Source organism: Rhinichthys klamathensis, unplaced genomic scaffold (genome assembly GCF_029890125.1).
Source record: "Rhinichthys klamathensis goyatoka isolate OS25496 unplaced genomic scaffold, OSU_Roscu_1.1 h1tg000530l_1, whole genome shotgun sequence".
Lineage (NCBI taxonomy): Eukaryota > Metazoa > Chordata > Actinopteri > Cypriniformes > Leuciscidae > Rhinichthys > Rhinichthys klamathensis.
This window is the reverse complement of record NW_026607006.1, coordinates 725131-745458: the sequence shown is the minus strand read 5'-3', so window position 1 is coordinate 745458 and position 20328 is coordinate 725131. Positions and strand designations below refer to the sequence as shown.

Below are 20328 nucleotides of genomic sequence, written 5' to 3'. Positions count from 1 at the left end.
ATAACATTTAATGTATTTTCTTAATATCCACAACAAGTGAAAATTAAAAAGTGATGGTCAGCAAACCAGGAAGTGCGCCACGCCACCGGTCTGATGCATGGACCGGTGCATGGTCTGCTCTTGGACCACCATCATATTCAGTTTATTAAAGGCAGGGTAGGTAAAAATCCCCAAAAATACTTTTTTCCAAATTTGTTTAAACTGTCTTTATATATCAATCCATAATTAAAATGTAAGTAATCTGGAAAAGAAATTTTAAAAATCGAGTGTCTGTAGTCCTCTCAGGACTGCAATAAACACAGCTCATTATTCCATTAACTCCCACCCCCTCCCTTCTCGGCTCCTTCCAAAGCCACGCCCCCAAAACACATGAACGCGCGATCCCGGCCGTTCGCTCAGCTGGAAGAGTCGGACGCGTTTACAAGCGCCGAGCAGAGAGGAGCGCAGTGCATGTAGTGACATCATGTCAGAATCACAAGTAATAAAATAACTAACTTTATCAGTATGAATATAAACAATTAACATGGCTGTTAGTACACACTATCAAGCTCGCATATCCATACTGGTAAAGTTTAAAATATTTTACTTGCTCGTAACCGAATCTACAGTAGCTACAGTAGCCTAGCTTAAGTGAACGATAATGCTAACTAACGTTACCAACCTCCCTGCAAAACTCACCACAACTTGTCCCTCATGCTGGCCCTTACAAAACCCACAAGCTGACCCTTGGACACGCTACACTCAACTACATGACCCGATTTGAAGTGGTTTTCCTCCCTTTGAACACTTTAGTTTTCCTCCTTGAAAAAAGCCAACATGGCAGCCAAGGAGATCATGATTGCACTGATAAGTGTACCACGCAAAAACGCAACACAGGTTTATTTTATTTTATTATTAACCCCTTAACGCCCACTGTCACAAATATGCGACAAACCGTTTGACTCAATCAACCAACCGAGATAACGTCTGCATTCCCCCAATGCCGGTTAGTGCATATTCGCTAAGGACCTAGTAACCTTCGACAAGCACTTGTTTCTAGTGGGACCGCATAGTGACGGACTTATTTCCTGTTTACTCACGAGGATTACTCCGGACGCAAAGTTATGGATATGAGTCGGGAAAGTTTGATCCTGAGGTGTATATAAGGTAAGTTGTGCTAAGATAAAAAATACTCACCTGCTTATTGTGTGCATATACACTCGACGTAATGAGGTGAAATATGTGTGACAAGTATTTTTGAAGTTATTGTAATATTTCGCTTTGTTGTATATTAGCGACAGTGGTCCATAAGCCTAATGCTGACCGCTAACCAGCGCTATATAGAAAAACTCTTTTCGTGACAGCTTATCTAGGTAATCCTTTGTATTTTGCTTAGTTATTTTCAATAGTCTGTATACAGACACCATGCTGGGGTACACCATGCTAGGATATGAATACAAAAGCTAATTATTTTTATGCAGATCCGAATGAAACCTTCCGTGTTTTACGGCAAGCGCGTAAATGCGCAACCTCGCGTTAGAGCTCCCCCAGAGGAAAGTGAGGATAGTTGTCTCAGCGATAGTGCAGGCAGCGATGAGGAATATGTTCAAAAGCCAGGTGATGAAGAGAGCTGCAGTGATCAGGAAAATGTTGTCAAGCCAGGTGAATCAGGATTCAAAATTAGCACCAGCACCAGCCAAATGCTGGTTAATTTTTATGTTGGCTGGTACTAGATTTTAGACTGAAAATGCTGATTTCCTATTGAATGGCTAGTGAATTTCGCCAGTTTATCCATAGATTATCCATAGATTTTCACATTTCTAAAAGTTAATTTTGACCCCTGCAGGTGTGAGGAGCAGCAGCAGTGAGGAGGAGGTTCAATACCAAGATGCGGGCAGCGATGGCGAATGTGTTCCCGAGCCAGGGGATGAAGAGAGCAACAGGAGCAGCAGTGATGTTACATTGTTGTGCGTGCGTGCATGCCTGAGTGTGTGTATGTATGTATGCATGCATGCATGTGTGTCCACGTGTGCGTGAATGCGTGCATGTGTGTGTTTGTATGTATGCGAGTGTGTGTGTGTGTGTGTGTGTGTGTGTGTGTGTGTGTGTGTGTGTGTGTGTGTGTGTGTGTGTGTGTGGAGGTTAACCCTGGGGCTACCCAAGAGGTGTTTCACGGCCCCTGCTCCTTCAATAATTAAAGAATGGAGTAGCATTGTTATGTTACATTGTTATAGTACAAAGAACTGCTTCTGTGCATTCCCTCTCATTCTTTCAGGTTCAGCAACATACATTTGAAAACTTAATTTACAATTCAAATCAATCTACAATTCAAATTAATGCAATGTTTCCTATAGCCGTAACAGTAACGTTTGTGTATATTGTGTTGGTGACATGAAAGTGGTCATAATTCTTATTATTAAATACCTGCTGTTTCAGATTTATATAAATAAGTTTTTAAAAAAAGGGTGAATAAATAAAACATTGTTTTTTCACTGTTATTTTACTGTGTTTTTTGTTATCTTATTTTTGACCATTATGCCCACTGTTGCAAATTTGCAACATACCAAAATTTCGATTTATTTGTTGTGCAAAAGTGAAATTGATAATTGATAAAACACACATAAAACATTTTTTTATATACAGCTATATAAATTCAGGCGTTAAGGGGTTAACGATCTTCAGTCTTCACGGACCTTCGCGGGGTTTAACCAGACAGTTACACGACTTCCACCAATCAGGTGCATCACTGTGGGATTGTTCAGGATTGTGGGTAATGAAGTACTTATCCAAGACATCGCGAATAAAAGGCATTTATCTTAAAACAAGGTTAGTGCCCCATGAACTTTTGCCGTTTATATGAGCATATACAATCGCTTAATACAGCCGTAGGTGGTTTTAAGTCTACCATGTATGGTTACGTTTTTATGGCTTATACCCCAACTGTCAATGGAGAAATTGTATTGAATTCTTACTTCCGGCACCGGCTGTGGGCGGGACTGTGATGCTCTATTTACGACAGTAACGTTAAATACAAGTACTCCAGCGTCTCTAGGGGTTGCTGTTTGACAAAAACTGAAATTGAAATTGAAATTTGAACTGAAATTGCCTTTAAGTTAGCCTGGTTCTACCAGACTCTCGTACATTTCATTTGTACAGAGAGTCTGGCCTCGCTCCATTGAGAAACGTTTACTTCCTTGTAGGCGGGTTCTCTGTTAAAGTTCAAAACTATTGGATCTGCCCAGCGTCACTCAGGATCTGCCATAGCCAATCGCTAACGTGTGGTCGTGACGTATGTCATGCGCCGAAACCGGCTGGAAAGAACAAGTCCGAATTCCATATTCATAAATCTAAATATCTAAATGCTAAACCTCTCTTTCTTATATTTGTGAAAGAATTTTAAAAAATACCTCTTTTCAATTAAGTTGTCTGAGAACAAAAAAAGCCTTAAAAACATTATCTGTTTGTAATTATTTTCCTTTTTTCAGTGTCATGTAATTCTCTTAACTTGTTCATGTTTATTTTATATTATCCCCCTACTGTTTTATTTTTGTTTTGTTTTTATTATTATTTTTTGTTTGTTTTTGTATTATGTTTTCTGTTATTACTTGTGTATTGTTTTAAGCAATAAAAAAAAACAAGTCCGAATGATCAGAGGATTATGTTTAGAATAAGATGTCTGTCAAAGAGAGCTGCATGTTTTGTTCATCGAATTTAAGAGTTCAAGGAACAATTCTAAATTCTAAATGTATATTTGACACTAATGACAGTGATGTATTCAATCAACTGTCGAAGCTGGGTGTAATCATTAACAATACGCCGCTGCGGTCGTTTCGGATCTGCCGCAAATGCTGTAACGTTACAGTGATCATCGTGCACGCCGAGCTGCCCAGCACCAACTCCTAACCTTTCTGCCTCCCTCACTTGGTCCTCCATTAGTGCAACAAGAAGAGACGACAACAACTATCGGCTTTGCATCCTATCGTTCGCCTTAGCTAACTCATTCACCACTAGCGGAGTGAGCTGGAAAATTAAACTTTTCCCGAATCATGGCCACCAACAACACTTAGCAAACATTGATCTTGCTCGGGCTTTAACTTCTGGATATTCGGCAGTTTTGCAACAACGGACCGAATAGATTTTCTCACGTCTTTCTCCGCTGCCATTACTGAACTCCAACTCAAACTGACGCGCTACATCAACGTCATCGTTCTCAGCCACTCCCTCTGTTCGCTGATTGGACCGGTAAAAAAATTATTTCTGGAAACCAAAGTCTACAGCACAATCCCAGACGTAGTACTGAAGGAAAATAAAATTGAGCGGAAGTGCGTAGGAGGGCGGAGCCAGGCTACCTTTAAGTAGGGTTGGGTACCGAAACGCGACGTAACGGTAAACGGACGTAAGCGGTAGTAACCAGACCGAATAAGAACGAAGATTTCGGTGCCTGAGTCTCTGTGGTATAAGGCGGACACACGCAAAGTCTCTCGCTCTCCCCCTCTCTCTCTCCGCCGTGCAAGCACTATACGGTTTATTGGAGCACTGTCTGTTCTGTCTCACATGCGCGCTTTTGCTCGCTCGCTCGCTCAAGCGTCTGCTGATAGCGAGGGGATTATTGTAGATGCCGAAGACAAAACGCTCCAAAGTTTGGCTGCATTTCACGTGTAAAATTACGCGTCAGAACGATTGTCTGAAGCCCATATAGAATCACGATTCACTCTAATCATTGGCTGATGGCGCGGCCGCCGCCCCGACGCTCACGTCATCGTATTATATTAGCGCGCGCATCATCTGCTCCTCAGATTTCTCTGCCGAAAAAGGAAGCTTGTCGGCAGCGCGAGGAGTTTGGCAGTGAACGCAGCGTCTCGTTCCCTATTCAGAGAACATGGGTTACACCAGTAACCAGAGACGTCCTCTTTCATAGGTTTACTCAAAGCTGCATAGCTAAGACGCAGTGGGAACGAAATACCAAACTTGCCAAGCTAAGCGCTGCATAACTAGTACAATGATCAGATAACTTACATGACTGGTATAAGCAGACAAAACATGGGAACCTGGAGCCATGTCGATATTAGATTACCCAGGTAGTAATCTCTGTTAATCTCCAGTATTATTACATTGTTTAAAACAATATTGTTTTATTTGATAATATGTAATGTGAATTTTTATTTTATATTAGTTTATTTATTATTACCATATGTTACTTGTATTTATATTGTTTAAAGATATAACTTAATATTGTGTCCAGTTTGGCCCTGTAAATAAAGGGGTATTATTTTTTGACAAAGTGTGTATATATAAAATATCACTAAATTAGGCTATTTATGTAGGATTTTGGTGTCACGATTACATCAGTATAGCTGCTCAATTCATCTGTCAGTCACTACTGGAGGTGTCAGAACATACAGTGACATGTTCCGCGACTCGCTGTTGTGTCAGTGTGTCGCGATAATGTCCGTGGCACATGCCACCATCCACTGGCACTGAAGACCGGATGTGTCACTAAGCATAGCGACATGTGTCATTGGCTTCTGTGCGTCAGATGCCATGTCACTTAATGTTAATACCACCTGTCGTTACGAAGCCTATGCGCCGTTTGTGGTTGATATTATGTTTACTCTTTTGTATGTTCCCATTCTCTGCAATAAAATAAATAAATAATTAAAAAGCCTATGCGCTGTGTAGAAAATACATCTTAAATGACATAGCAGCACACTAGAGGAGCTTAATGTATACATATACTAAAACACTTTCAAAAGTTTTCCTGCTTTTTCCTTCATAGAAATCGGATTTCAATATAAAACTCAATTTCTTTCTTGAATGATGTAAAGAAGTGGGTTTTTTTTTTTTTTTTTACAGGAGAATGTACATTTGTGAACATGGAATTTTGCCATTTGAAGAATAAAATGTATTACCGTATATACCCGAATATAAGACGAGGTTTTTGTCCTAAAAATAGGCTGAAAAATGGGAGTGGATATTTGAGTGGAGAAATCGATTGATAGCATTTTTTTCCCGCGCCGTCGACTTGGAAAAAACGAGCGCGTCGCTTTCATTATGAGTGCGCCTACATTTGAAATAACGAACTTGAGCGCGCAAAAGACGCGATATGTGAACAGGGGGGGCGGGTCTCTGCTCGCTTGTCTCCGTCCGCTCTGGCATCCTCTGTGAACGGCGCTTTTTCTTGCGCGGCCACGGCTCGAGAAAGAGCGGGAGCCGGATCGTCATCGAAAACGGCTAGACGACCCCGCAGGGTGGTTAAATCCATCCCGTCGCACTCAGGGCAGCCGCAGTCATGGCCAATCAGGAAGCGCATATGTGCCGGTGTTGTGCCGAATTTCGATCGACCCCCGCCAAATTATTATCCCCCTAGCATGGGTAGGTTTAGGATTAGTTGCGGGGGAGGGGGTAGGATTAGGGGCGGGGTTGGGATTAGGCAATTAGGTACTGACTTCAACGAGGGGGGTAATAATTTGGCAGGGGGTCGAAATTAGGCACAACACCGGTCTCCGCCGACGAGCGAGCCTCTACACGAGGCTCGGGTGATGCGAGGCATTTGGAACAACGCCTCGGAAATTTGCTCTTAAAATTATTTTCTGTTAAAAACCAGATTTTTTCCACAAAAATCTATTTTTCCCCAAAAATAAGTCTGGAAAATGGGGGGGGTCGTCTTATATTCAGGGTCGTCTTATATTCGGGTATACACGGTGTATCAACCTGACTGTGCTTGTCTCTACAGTTCTCCAAAAGACCAAATAATAATAACAGTACAATAATAATTTCCATAACAGGTTATTAACAGCACAAATTGGCCATAGCCTCTGCGCTGTACGGTGTAACTTTTGGTTGTTTTTTTACGTCACAGGGAGGGGAGGGGGATTTGGCTTAATGAGCATATCCGGTCAAAAAAGTCACCGCTCACCACTGAAATAAATATCACTGATCCATTCACTGTTCTGGATGAGAGCCAACTGCTTCTATAACAAGTTTTTTATATCTTTTTTGTGATTATATATATTATTATATAAAAGTAACTCCAACTCATTTTGAACGACTTGTTTAACTGTCATACACACCCACTTGCTATAACTGTTCAGTTAATCCATTTTATGATTGTTACATACCTGCATACTTGCGTCTTGTGAAATAAATGTCTTGTGTTTTGAGTCCTCTAACATCCTCCTGTCTGAGTCTCTTTGTTGTCACACATTTATTTCAATAAAAATTCCAAATTCTATACAAATGATGTGTGTGTGTGTGTGTGTGTTTGAGAGAGCATGTTTGTTCCAAATTGCATTTGTGCTCTAGTACCAGGCCTTAGTTTTTGTGTGGAAATTTTCAGATTTTCAAATACTTAAAGTGTGACAAAATTTACTGAGCATTAACTGCAGAGCTTTCTGCGGAGTTCAGAAGTTGTAAATTCTGTCTACAGTTCACTCATTAAATTTGAATCACTCTACATTGGCAGCGACTCAAATGACTCTTGACATCTGAGACTTGAGTTACTATTTGAGATCTGTGAATTATTTTTTTATTAGACTGAACTATATTCATTTTTTTTATTGAATTACATTTATATTTCTACTGATTCTTTGAAGAATCTTTCATATTTTCATCTATTTACATCTATTTTCATCTTAAGACTAATTAACTTTATTTTAATATTAGAAACACACCTACTCATGCACTTCATTGTTGACACTTGTATATGAACTCCTAGACTATTTTTAATAAAGTTGTTGCATTTTAATATTGGGATATAAATGCTTTCTGCACCCAAGACTTAGTCTCATTGTCTTTTGTTAGTAGTTTTTAATTTTTTCATCACATTATGGACCACAATCATTTAAATAGGTATTTCACCAATTATTGACCATAGGCTCTTTAGGACTACCTTTAGGACTTTTATTTTAGTTTGGCGATGTGACGTCATAAGACTGCGCTGCGCTGCTGCCTCTGTTGTGATTCGGCTAATAGGTTTGTAATTTTAAACGTTTTAAAAGTATTTAAGTCAATGCAAACCTTCCAGACAATTTACAGCTTTTGCAAGCGATGTAAAATTATTCATTATTATTGAAAGAAACATTTGAATGATTTATCTACATTAATGCTCATCCACACATCAGTAACAGAAAAGGTGCGTCTCATTTCGCTCCCTATATCGTCAATCAGTTTATTGTAAAGACGATTTCGGTCGCTGGCGAGTGGTGATGGAGAAACGGAGCTTTTGAATCCCCTATTCAATCGAATCAAATGTTTAGCGAAATGATTCAGTGATTCGAATCGCCGCACGCTGGTCAAAACAGCTGTAGATGCAAGGGGAACATAAACATGTAATGACAACTTCAACAAACGAATTTGTATGAAAGTCTCTAGAATCTACAAGTCAGTAAATACCAGGTGTAAATCCTAAATGCCTTAATACAAGAACACATACGTACAGACTCTTAATATTAAGTTCATTTTTTATTGTTTGTCTAAACAGGTGATTAAGTCCATTAACTCTCACTCTGACTGACTCTCTTAACACTGAACTAGACCTGCTTGAGACGCACACAGAGATTTAGTTTGGATTTATTTTTCCTTTCTGTTAATTATTCTCATCTTATTGTCCAAACACACAGAAAAAGACACTATTGTAAATAGTGACACGCTATTATAAAGATGGCGTTTATTAAAGAGGAGAGTGAAGACATGAAGATTGAAGAAACGTTTAGAGTGAAACAAGAAGATACTGAGGAACAAACAGGTTGGTTTTATTCTCAAAGCTGAACTCAGTCATTTGATCCTTATTAAAATGTCCAGCGCTACAGAAATAATTTATTTTTGAAGAATGTCATATTAGTGTACAAGGGTGTAACTTTGGTTTGAGAAGTGGGGGGTGGGGGGTTGGGGGGACACAAAATGGGGGAATTTTTTTTCCGATTTGAATCCCATTTCCTGCATTTACATACATTTAGGGACTATGGTGATACAAAATCCAGGAAATAATTAAGTTGATTATAATGATAAATTCTGCCAAAAATAAAAGTAGGCTACTAAACGATGTATAACCAAAAGAAATCTTACTTTTTTATTGTTTAATAGGGGCCGATTGCCAAGACTTGAGAGAATAATTTTATAAAGTCAAAAAATGTCATCATTAAAGACACAATATGTAAGAATTTTGTAATAAAATATCCAAAAATCACTTGCACAGTGTGATATATTTCCTGCAGTTGTGTACATCACTGATTCTTGAGAGTCGGGACAAAACATGTCCCACAAAGAAAAGTCTAATTTATAGCAAAAATTAAGAAATTCATCATGTATGACATACTTACAAAGTTAAATCTAAAGGAACTGTATATACCTATCTGATTTTTAGAATAAACTTTTTTATCTTTTTGGGGAAAAGTTGTTAAAATGTATGGTCTGTGGTTAGATGGTCCATGTTATTGCACTTGTCCTCAGCAAGAGGTTACAATATTAACCATCCCAAAAAACTTTTAAAAAGCTCTACAATTGTGAAAACATATATATCAAATAAAAAATAAGGGGTGTAAATATAAAAAACAATGCATGAAGTGAACATCAAACTATATTTTCCATAAATATCTGCCTATTAAAGTTGTGTCCTCAGTTTCTGTCAACTCCATCAGATTTTTTACAATATCCCAAAAGTCTCCAAAGATTTTTTATTTCAGAGAAATTCACATTTTAACCCTTAGACGGTCTTCGGTCATTTATGACCGGAAAATTTTCTGTTTTGAATTTCTAAAAATCACAGCTTCATCGGAATGTTATGAAACTTGGTGACTTTTATGGCATTAGGTATGTGAATACAAAAAAAATTGAGGTCATGATCCGAGCATGCTAAGTGGTCATAAAAAAAATAGTCACACTTGTGGTCTTCGGTCAAAAATGACCGACCCATAGGAAATGAATGGGAAATTTACAAAAACACAAAAATTCTCTGAATTTTTGTCTGTACAATCTACAAATCGGCTACGATTCTAAAAAAAAGTACACCGCTGTAAAGGGGTGATACTCTACAACATCAAGAGTGCAAAAAATTCACACCCACCCACACACACACATACAAACACACTTTTATACACATACACACCAATAAATTCAGATTACAAAAAATCTGTTTGAATTTTTAAAAATCACAGCTTCATCGGAATGTTGCGAAACTTGATGACTTTTCTGGCATTAGGTATGTGAACACACAAAAAAATTTAGTTCATGATCCGAGCATGCTAAGTGGTCGTAAAAAAAATAGTGACGATTTTGGTCTTCGGTCAAAAATGACCCCCATAGGAAATGAATGGGAAATTGACAAAAACACAAAAATTATCTACAAATCGGCCACGATGAAGAAAAAAGTGAGAAACATAACATAATTAATAATTATAATTAATATATATATATATATAATTAATATAATAATTATTAAAATTATTAAAATAATAATTAATAAAATGTTATAAACCTTGGCAAAAAGTATTATTTGAGAATTTCTAAAAAAATACATTCAATCCACATCTTAAAAGTAAGTGATTTGGTCCAAAAACAACTAGAATTCACAAGCATCTCCATTTAGAGCTATACAGGCATCTAGTGGTAAACCATAAATTGAGTTTTTTTTTCTTTTTTTTTCTTTTCTGAAAGCCTAGTCTCTATTTTAACCTAAAATACTGCATAGAAGAAAAATAAATAACAAATAAAAATAAAATAAATAATTCATTATTTTCAATGGCAAAAAAATGACCATAAATATTGCATAAATATTAATAAGTTCAATCAAATTGTCTCAAAATACTAAATTAAAAAGAATAAATATTATAGAACAAAAATAAATTGCATTGGTTTTACTGGGATGGAGGAAGTTTCATTTTTAGGTGTCCGGTCACTTCTGACCGGGAAGGCCCAGGATGTGACTCCGAAACGAAGACCGTCTGAGGGTTAAATAAGTGGCCGTCCAGGAAAAAAATGTCGCCTGTCAATGTCGCAATATCCGCGCTATCCTCGGTTTCCGTTCATACTGCCATAGCCATGACATAACCATGGCGACAGACGTGGACAACTGCGTAGTGCGTAACGTTTAGCGCCACTAGAGCCCGTCATTCTCTGGCGGCACGCAGTTCTTGTTTCGTTCAAACATAGACCATCCATGGCAAGCAGACTTTGGGACAAACAAGGAGAACTAAAATGAGGATCAATATCAGCGTGGCGTTTTTGAGATGCCGAGAGCTCCAGTCCACGTCCGCGACTAACTTGGATTCGACAGAGCTTCACGAGTCACGACTTGACAGCTTTATTAGACAGGTGAGCAAATGTACATAAAACAAATCAATGTTATATAACGTTAGCTCAACATGATGAAATGTTAGAATATGGTCAGTATGTTATTCTAATGTTGATCTAGCTCACTGCTAGTTTCGTATAGCAAACGAACTAACACGTAGTATAACATTATAACTTTCAACACACATTTAAATACCGTTTAGTGTGATAGTGTAACGTTAGACCAAGTGAAGCGGCGCTGCGTTACCTCACAATATTCGTCTAATAAACTAACAGGTACGACATATACAGAAATTGAATAAGGTTATCAAATAGTCTGCACTGCATAAATTATATATAGATTAATCCTTATTAAAGCTACAAACGTTCTTTAGACAAGATCAGTGAGTAATTTGCTCTATTCCCCTTTGTTCTTTGGTCAACTTTACTGACAGAGAGAATTGGCTGCTGTCCCTTTAAGATCTGTCGCTGATGACAGGATCTTTCGCATTTAATTTTCTCATTTACTCTTGACGTTCATTTAAGATTTTATTTTACTCATTTGTGACTGTTCTTGTGAGGATACAATTGACAAAACGGACATTTTGGCATAAATGTGTGTGTTATTATTCAAGCGCGAAAGAGAACTGGATTCTGGCGCGCTGTCTGTGAATGTTCTGAAGCACACGCACACGACGCACAGACAGCGCGCCAGAATCCAGTTCTCTTTCACGCTAGAATAAGCGCGATACCTGTATATTAGAACTTTCAGTGAGCTATGAGTTTAGAATGTGGACTATGGTGTGTGGACGCGACGTACGTGGACGCGGACACGCGCATCGGCACAGACTCCTGCTCCTCCGTGGCGATGACGGCGTGCGGTTAAAAAAATCATGTCCCCCCTGTCCCCATAGGAAATTACGCCCGTGTTAGTGTATAACATTAAACCCAATGGGCCCTATCATACACTCAGCGTAATGTGGCACCAGGTGCGGCACAAGTGTTTTTTGCTAGCTTCAGCCCGACGCATTTTCACATCCTGTGCCACGTTGTTTAAATAGCAAATGCATTTGCGCCCATCTGTTTGCCCATGGGAGTGCTGGTCTGAAAACGAGGTGTGTTCAGGTGCATTGTTGGTGCATTGCTATTCTGAGGCAACTGAAATAGACTGAGCCATTGACCAACTGAAACCTGGTCTAAAATTAATGGCGCAGTATTTTTTTATTATTATTTAAAGAGCGTGTTCGTAATATGTGCCTATAGGCGGGTGCACAATGCACATACACTCTTATTACAAACACAGAGGAATGTGCAGCAGAACACAAACATAGCAAATATAAAAAAATAAAAGGATTACATTGTAAAAGATTGTTACATAAAGATATGGTGCAATCTGGCTTGTCCCGTAGATGGTCTGCTTGCACACTTAACCTCGCGCACGAGCAGATCCGTTTCCTCGCTAGAGAAGCGTTCAGTCTTTACGCTGGCAAATTCCACCATGTTAATAGTGAATCTGCCATGACACATGGCTTTTAAAGGGATACTCCACCGTTTTTTCATATTAAACTATGTTATTCTCTTATCTAAGACGAGTTGATACATACCTCTCTCGTCTCAGTGCGTGCACTGAATCGCTCTGTCGGGCGGAGAGCTTTGAGAGCAGTTAGCTTAGCCCCATTCATTGTATATGGGCCAAACAGAGATGAAGTTAGAAGCGACCAAACACATCCACGTTTTCTCTATTTAAATATAGTTACACGAGTAGTTACACGACCAAGTATGATGACACTAAATAAAATGTGGCGCTTTTTATAAGCGGGTAAAATGAATAACTATAATCTATGGCGGAATAGCACTTATTGGGAGCACTTCGACTCGGCGCTGTAATATCTTCACTCGTGAAAAGTCCTCTCCCTCTCCCTCTCCCTGTCATTTCCGTCAATATCAACGTGACCTGCAGTAGTAGTAGTTTTTTGTGCAGAGTTGACGAAGTATCAGGGAGAGGGAGAGGGGGGAGAGGACTTTTCACGAGTGAAGATATTACAGCGCCGAGTCGAAGTGCTCGCGCGGTCATGAATAATCACGCGAGTCAAACGCATGGTCAAATGATGCAGCTTGTGACGTCACAACATGCGACACACCCGGGGGTCATAGTGCACAGAACGTGATACGTCAATGAGCCATCGGAAGACGTAACTATCAATCGCAGATCTACAGAACATGTGTGCAAAGACGTGCAATGCATTTTTTTTTTTTTTTTTTTTAAACGCATATTACGCAGTTTGTACAGACTGATTTGAGGGTGAAAACAACGCAACATGGGCATGTTGGAGGCTTGATCTGAACATGTTACATCTCTGGTTTTGTATGCAAAAAGAATGATTGAGCTAGCAATTTGGTTTCAGTTTCTATAGGCTTTTAAACCGTCGGTCTTAAAGGGTTAAGGATGCACTCTGCCCTGACCTACTTCCTTTCCCAAATAAGAAATTGTTGCACGAGCAAATGTGAGATCCGCCAAACGTTGAAACAAGGCTCGAACCCGACTCACATGCTCATCCCAGCTGTCACAAAAAAAATTATGTCATCTAATTAAACCGCACATCCTTCTAACCCAAAAACTATGTGGTTCATTAATCTTTTAAATGTTGCTGGAGCGTTACGTAACCCGAAACTCGTGACGGAATAAGAATATAAGCCAGACGAAGTGATAAACGCAGTTATTTCCTGTGCCCGAAATGTCAAAGGTACCTGCCATTAACCATTCAACAGGTCAAATTTACTGACATAACTCGCGGAGCCCACTTGGTCGACACAGCCCTCCATCCTAGGGAGTGGGAAAGCGTCAGGTTTCATGATTTTATTAAGTTTTCGGTAATCTGTACAAAATCTAGACGTCCCGTCTGATTTTCTCACCAATAAACACAGCGACGCCCAACTCAAACTTGACGGCTCCAATTTCTTATGCTTATCAAAAGGAACACGTTAGAAACGCTGACGTATAGGTGAGGCATCACCCACATCTACGTCATGTTCTATCGAGTGAGTTTGTGATGGAACATCTCCAAACAGTGGCGGAAAATTACATATTACCTGTGACAGCTCTGACTGCTGCAAAGCAGATAAATGAGATAAATGAGACTCGCCAGATCTTTCAGGGTATCAGAGTTTTTTAACCAGCGTATTACTATGGTATCGTCAGGAACCTTAACATCTTCCATATCTACTACAGAAGGTGGAATAGGCTAATCCGACATTGAACCAACCACTACGGCTGATTTAACCCTGTTTGGTTCACAATTGCGGGACAAATATGGTTTCAATAAATTTACATGACAGATTTGAGTCTCTTTCCTCCTGTCTGGAGTGGAAATTTCATAAGTAAGGTCGGACAGTGCACGCACAACAGCCCCAAAAACCTAGCGCAGAACGGAGAACTTGCCAATGGCAACAATGCCAAAACCTGAACCCCAGATTGGAATACATGCTGTTCAGAATGACGATCAAAGAGTTTTCATCTTAAGTTGGGCTTTTTCCAAATCTTCTCTTGCTGCTTGACCAGCTAGAAACAACCTTCTTCGAAATCCATTCACATATTCCAGCAGACTGTTTGGTGGCTGTTTACCCTTTAACTGATCACACACAACAGCAAACGGACCGTGCACCTTATGTCCAAAAACGAATTAGTTGGGATTGAAACCTAAACTAGACTGAGTGACATCTTTAGCAGCCTACAGAAGCCACGGGACCCCTTCCTCGCAGTCTCGATTTACTTCAACACAATATGCACGCAAAAGAGACTTAAGCGTTGGATTAAAACGCTCCAGCACACCCTGACTCAGTGGATGGTATGCGCTGGACTGGTGGTGTTGAATTCCCAACTGTTTTAATATCTCCGCAAACATATTAGACGTAAAATTCGTTCCCTAGTCACTCTGAATGACCTTAGGGATACCAAAAATTTTTATGAATTGCGACAGGGCCTTAACTACAGATTGAGTAGTGATTTTACGCATCACATAAGTTGGTGGATAGTGAGTACTCTGACACATTACGGTCAGCAAATATTTATTTCCAGACTTTGAAGGAGGTAACGGACCGACACAATCTATTAACAGATGCTCAAACGGTTGTTCCACCGGAGCTCGTTTTAAGGTCTGGTTAGGTTTCCCAGTCATTTGGCAATATGACAAGCTTTAATTAACCGCAAAATATGCTTTTTCAATAGCGGCCAATAAAAATACGGCAAAACTCTGTCATACGCCTATGGAATGTTGTCAGGACGAGTGCATAGTTGTGAAACAAAAGCAACATTCTCAAAAGTGACGCGGCGATCTGGCAAACTGCTCTTAGCAACGCCCTGACTAGCCACACTACGAGGCTTAAATAGGAGCCAAGACAGGATTCAGGTGTTCTCAGACTAGCCCCAATCACCAATCAAACCTGCAAAGAGAAACAAAACAATCTCAATCCTTACAATCATCCTCCGTTGTAAATTTACCATCATAAGTTATTCAAGGATGAGTTTTTTATCCTGAACTCCATGTAGCAGCATAATATTCTTCATTTTATCTTTATCTTTATTGATTAAATATGTAAATAATTAACCATTGGTCTTCAATAGTATCATACATTTGTAGATCACAGACAACAGAGTAGTTTTACATACACCTTACAGAATCTAAATAAGAGGGATCATTCAAAATGCATGTAATTTTTTATTTAGTGCTGTCCTGAATTAGACAATTTACATAAAATGTTTGCATGTAGTCCACAAGACAAAAAAAATAAAATAATAAAGTTATAAAATTAACCCCGTTCAAAAGTTGACATACCCTTGATTCTTAATATTGTGTCGTTACCTGGATGATCCACAACTTTTTTTGTCTGTTTTGTGATGTTGTTCTTGAGTCCTTTGTTTGTCCCGAGCAGTTAAACTCTGCCCAATGTTCTTCATAAATATCCATCAGGTCCTGCAAAGGGTCCTGCAGTATCTTTTGAATATTTCAACCCTTTCCAGCAGTGACAATGATTTTGATATACATCTTTTCACACTGAGGACAATTGAGGGACTCAAACACAATTAAAAAAGGTTCAAACATTCACTTATGCTCCAGAAGGAAACACGATGCACTAAGGGAGTCAGTTGTATCAGTTGTTTTTCAATTTAATTCAAATATTGAAATCAAGCTATCTTGTTTTGTGTAAACTTCAATTAAAACTTAATCACCAAAATTACCCCATTGTAAAAACACAAATACAACGAGTGAGCAAAAATTGAAGTGAGATGCCCAATACCCCCCAATGCCCAAAGTGGGGAATTCAGAAATTCTTGAGACAGTTCAGAGGACACTATTTTTCTAATAGGAACGTGGTTGTATTAAACTCAGGTTAACTTGTTTTCCTCTTTTTTTTTTGCCTTAGACCTAATGCAGCTGAAAGAAGAGAGTGAAGAACTGAATGAAATGGAAGAAAAAGATCTGTATGAGAAACATTGTGATTTCATAAATGGAGAAAATTATTTTAGTTGCTCAGGGATCGAAAAGGCTTACTCACGAAAAAGAGGTCAAAAGACAGGAGCTACAAGTAATGTCAACTGCCAACAGTGTGGAAAGAGTTTTGGTAAATATGACTACATTAAAGTTCACATGAGAATTCACTCTGGAGAGAAGCCTTACTCTTGCCAACAATGTGGAAAAAGTTTTACTCAAAAAGGACACCTTAAAGTCCACATGAGAATTCACACTGGAGAGAAGCCTTTCTCCTGCCAACAGTGTGGAAAGAGTTTCACTGAAAAACGGGGCCTTAAAGTCCACACGAGAATTCACACTAGAGAGAGTCCTTACAAGTGCAAACAGTGTGGAAAAAGTTTCACTGAAAAATACAGCCTTAAAACCCACATGAAAATTCACACTGGGGAGAAGTCTTACACGTGCCAACAGTGTGGGAAAAAATTCCTTCGAAAAGAAAGCCTTAAAAACCACATGAAAATTCACACTGGAGAAAAGCCCTACACCTGCAAGCTGTGTGAAAAGTGTTTTACACATAAACAATCCCTTGATTTCCACATGAAAACTCACACTGGAGAGAAGCCTTACACCTGCAAACTGTGTGAGAAGAGCTTCTTACGGAAAGATAGTCTTAAGACTCACATGAAAATTCACACTGGAGAAAAGCCGTTTGTATGTGCTCAGTGTGGAAAGAGTTTCAATCGTAAAGAAACACTTAATTCCCACATAAGAAGTCACACTGGAGAGAAGCCTTACACCTGCAAACTGTGTGGGAAGAGCTTCTCACAACAAGGAAACCTAAGGACCCACATGAGAAGTCACACAGGAGAGAAGCCATTCGTATGTGATCAATGTGGGAAAAGTTTCTGCATTAAAGTAAACCTTAATATCCACATGAGGATTCACTCGAGAGAAACTGTTTAACTGTCATTAGTGTGGAATGAGTTTCAAAAAAGAAATATGTATCTGTTAAATCTGTGTATATCTATGTTCACACTGCAACTGAATGTTGGCCAAATCTGATCGTTCACCTTCTTGAATACTTATTTTATTTGCATTCTTATATTCTTTATACTTGGACTATAGGCTTTTAATTTTCTTTATGTTTTCAAATATTGAACAATTTCAATTGCATGACAACGTCACTCCATTCTGAATATTGACACCTCAAAATATTAGTTTTACTATGAAATGCCAAAACATGAATGAAAGATTGCACATAAAAAGACATAAACTAAATATGAAATTAAATAATGCATGGCAATGTTTATTTCATTTAGTGAGTAATTGCACAGGTAAGCATAAGTTGCCAATCTGAACTTGATCATGACTACTGTTGGGGCTCATCTTTTAAAATCTGGAAGTTTCATGGTCAAAGTTGCTCATCCCAGATTTACACAATGCAGATTGTAGCCTAAAAAACGGCCACCATCTTCACTCTGTACATGCTACCCTTGGGAGATTTCTAGAGAAAGCATGGCATTAGTTTTCACTGTTATGCTGATGATACTCAGCTCTATATTTCTTCCCGCCCTGACGAAACTTACCAATTCACCAAATTAACGGAATGCATAGCTAATATTAAAACTGAATGATTGATGAAAACAGAGATTCTAATTATTGGACAAAAAACTTCCTCGCATAATAACTTAAATTATGTCCAACACTTGATGGCTGCTTTGCCAAATCTTCGTCGTCGGTTAGGAACCTGGGTGTGCTCTTTGATACCAATCTTTCATTCGAAAGTCACATTTCTAGTATCTGTAAAACCACATTCTTCCATCTTAAAAATATATCTAAATGACGTCATATGCTCTCAATGACAAATGCAGAACAATTAATTAATTAATTCATAACATCCAGGCTAGATTATTGTAATGCTCTTATGGGTGGTTGCCCTGCACGCTTAATAAACAAACTACAGCTGGTCCAAAACGCAGCAGCTATAGTTCTTACTAGAACCAGGAAGTATGACCATATTAGCCGGTTCGGTCAACACTGAATAGGTTCCCTATTAAACATCGTATAAATTTTAAAATATTGGTCATTACTTACAAAGCACTAAATGGTTTAGCTCCTCAGTACTTGAGCGAGCTCTTAACGCATTGTAGTCCTTCACGTCTATTGCGATCTCAAAATTCCGGCCAGTTGATAATACCTAGGATATCAAAATCGACTGCTGGCGGTAGATCCTTTTCCTATTTAGCACCAAAACTCTGGAACAATCTTCCTAACATTGTCCGGGAAGCAGACACACTCTGTCAGTTTAAATCTAGACTCTTGACCTAGATCTCTTTGACCTAGCATACACATAGTACTTTATAAACTTCTATAATTCAATGTTAGGCTGCATAGATTAGGTCAGCTGGAACCGGGAACACTCACCATAAATCCTGATGTACTTATTACATCATAAGAAGAATGGCTAATATTAGACTCTCTATTTATCCCGAAGTTTACCGCAGTCAGCCGGATCCAGGCCACACCTTGGAACCTATTTTCAAGGTGTGCGTTCTCGAGCCACCAGGCACTGTTGTTGTGCGAATGAGCGGGGATCACACTTTTCAACTTCCCCGGAAAGTCTATGCCAGGGTACTGGAGAGGAGAATTCGTCCGATAGTAGAATCTCGGATTCAGGAGGAACTGTGGTTTTTGTCCCGGTCGTGGAACACTGGACCAGCTCAATACCGTCTCCAGGGTGCTGGAGGGTTCACGGGAGTTTGCCCAACCAATCCACAAGTGCTTTGTGGATTTGGAGAAGGCATTCGACTGTGCCCCTTGCGGCGTCCTGTGGAGGGTGCTCTGGGAGTACGGGGTGCGGGGCCCTTTCCTAAGGGCTGTCTAGTCCCTGTACGACCGGAGCAGGAGCTTAGTTCGCATTGCCGGCAGTAAGTCAGACTTTTTCCTGGTGCATGTTGGACTCCAACAGGGCTGCCCTTTGTCACCGGTTCTGTTCATAATTTTTATGGGCAGAATTTCTAGGCGTAGCCAGGGGCCGGAGGGTGTCAAGTTTGGTGACCACACGATTCCATCCATGCTTTTTGCGGATTATGTTGTCGTGTTGGCCCCATCAGACCAGGACCTTCAGCATGCACTGGGACGGTTTGCAGCCGAGTGTGAAGCGGCTGGGATGAGAATCAGCACCTCCAAATCCGAGGCCATGGTTCTCAGTCTACGCTATAAGCCTAGCTAACGTTACAGGGATATTCCACCATTTGGGGAATTAAGCTCATTTTCCACCTCCCCTCGAGTAAAACAATTGTTTTTTATCGTTTTGGAAACCATTCAGCCGATGAATGGTTTCCAAACCATTCCAGGGGCGATAAGCCTAGCTAACGTTACAGGGATATTCCACCATTTGGGGAATTAAGCTCATTTTCCACCTCCCCTCGAGTAAAACAATTGTTTTTTATCGTTTTGGAAACCATTCAGCCGATTTCCGGTACCACTTTTAGCATAGCTTAACGTAATTTATAGGTATGACGACAATACTAGGGGTGGAACGGTACACAGAAGTCACGGTTCGGTTCATACCTTGGTTCAGACATCACGGTTCGGTACGATGGAATGAAAAGCA

At 39.5% G+C, this 20328-nt stretch overlaps 1 protein-coding gene across 1 annotated transcript; it reads left to right on the top strand.

Moving 5' to 3' along the window:
* The first annotated feature begins 7904 nt into the window (after positions 1-7904).
* Positions 7905-17774, top strand: LOC130073225 (gastrula zinc finger protein XlCGF8.2DB-like). Its single transcript, XM_056238693.1, has 3 exons — positions 7905-7950; positions 8598-8722; positions 16666-17774. The coding sequence occupies exons 2-3, from the start codon at positions 8638-8640 to the stop codon at positions 17673-17675; spliced, it is 1095 nt and encodes a 364-aa protein (XP_056094668.1). The 5' UTR covers positions 7905-7950; positions 8598-8637; the 3' UTR covers positions 17676-17774.
* The last annotated feature ends 2554 nt before the right edge of the window (positions 17775-20328 follow it).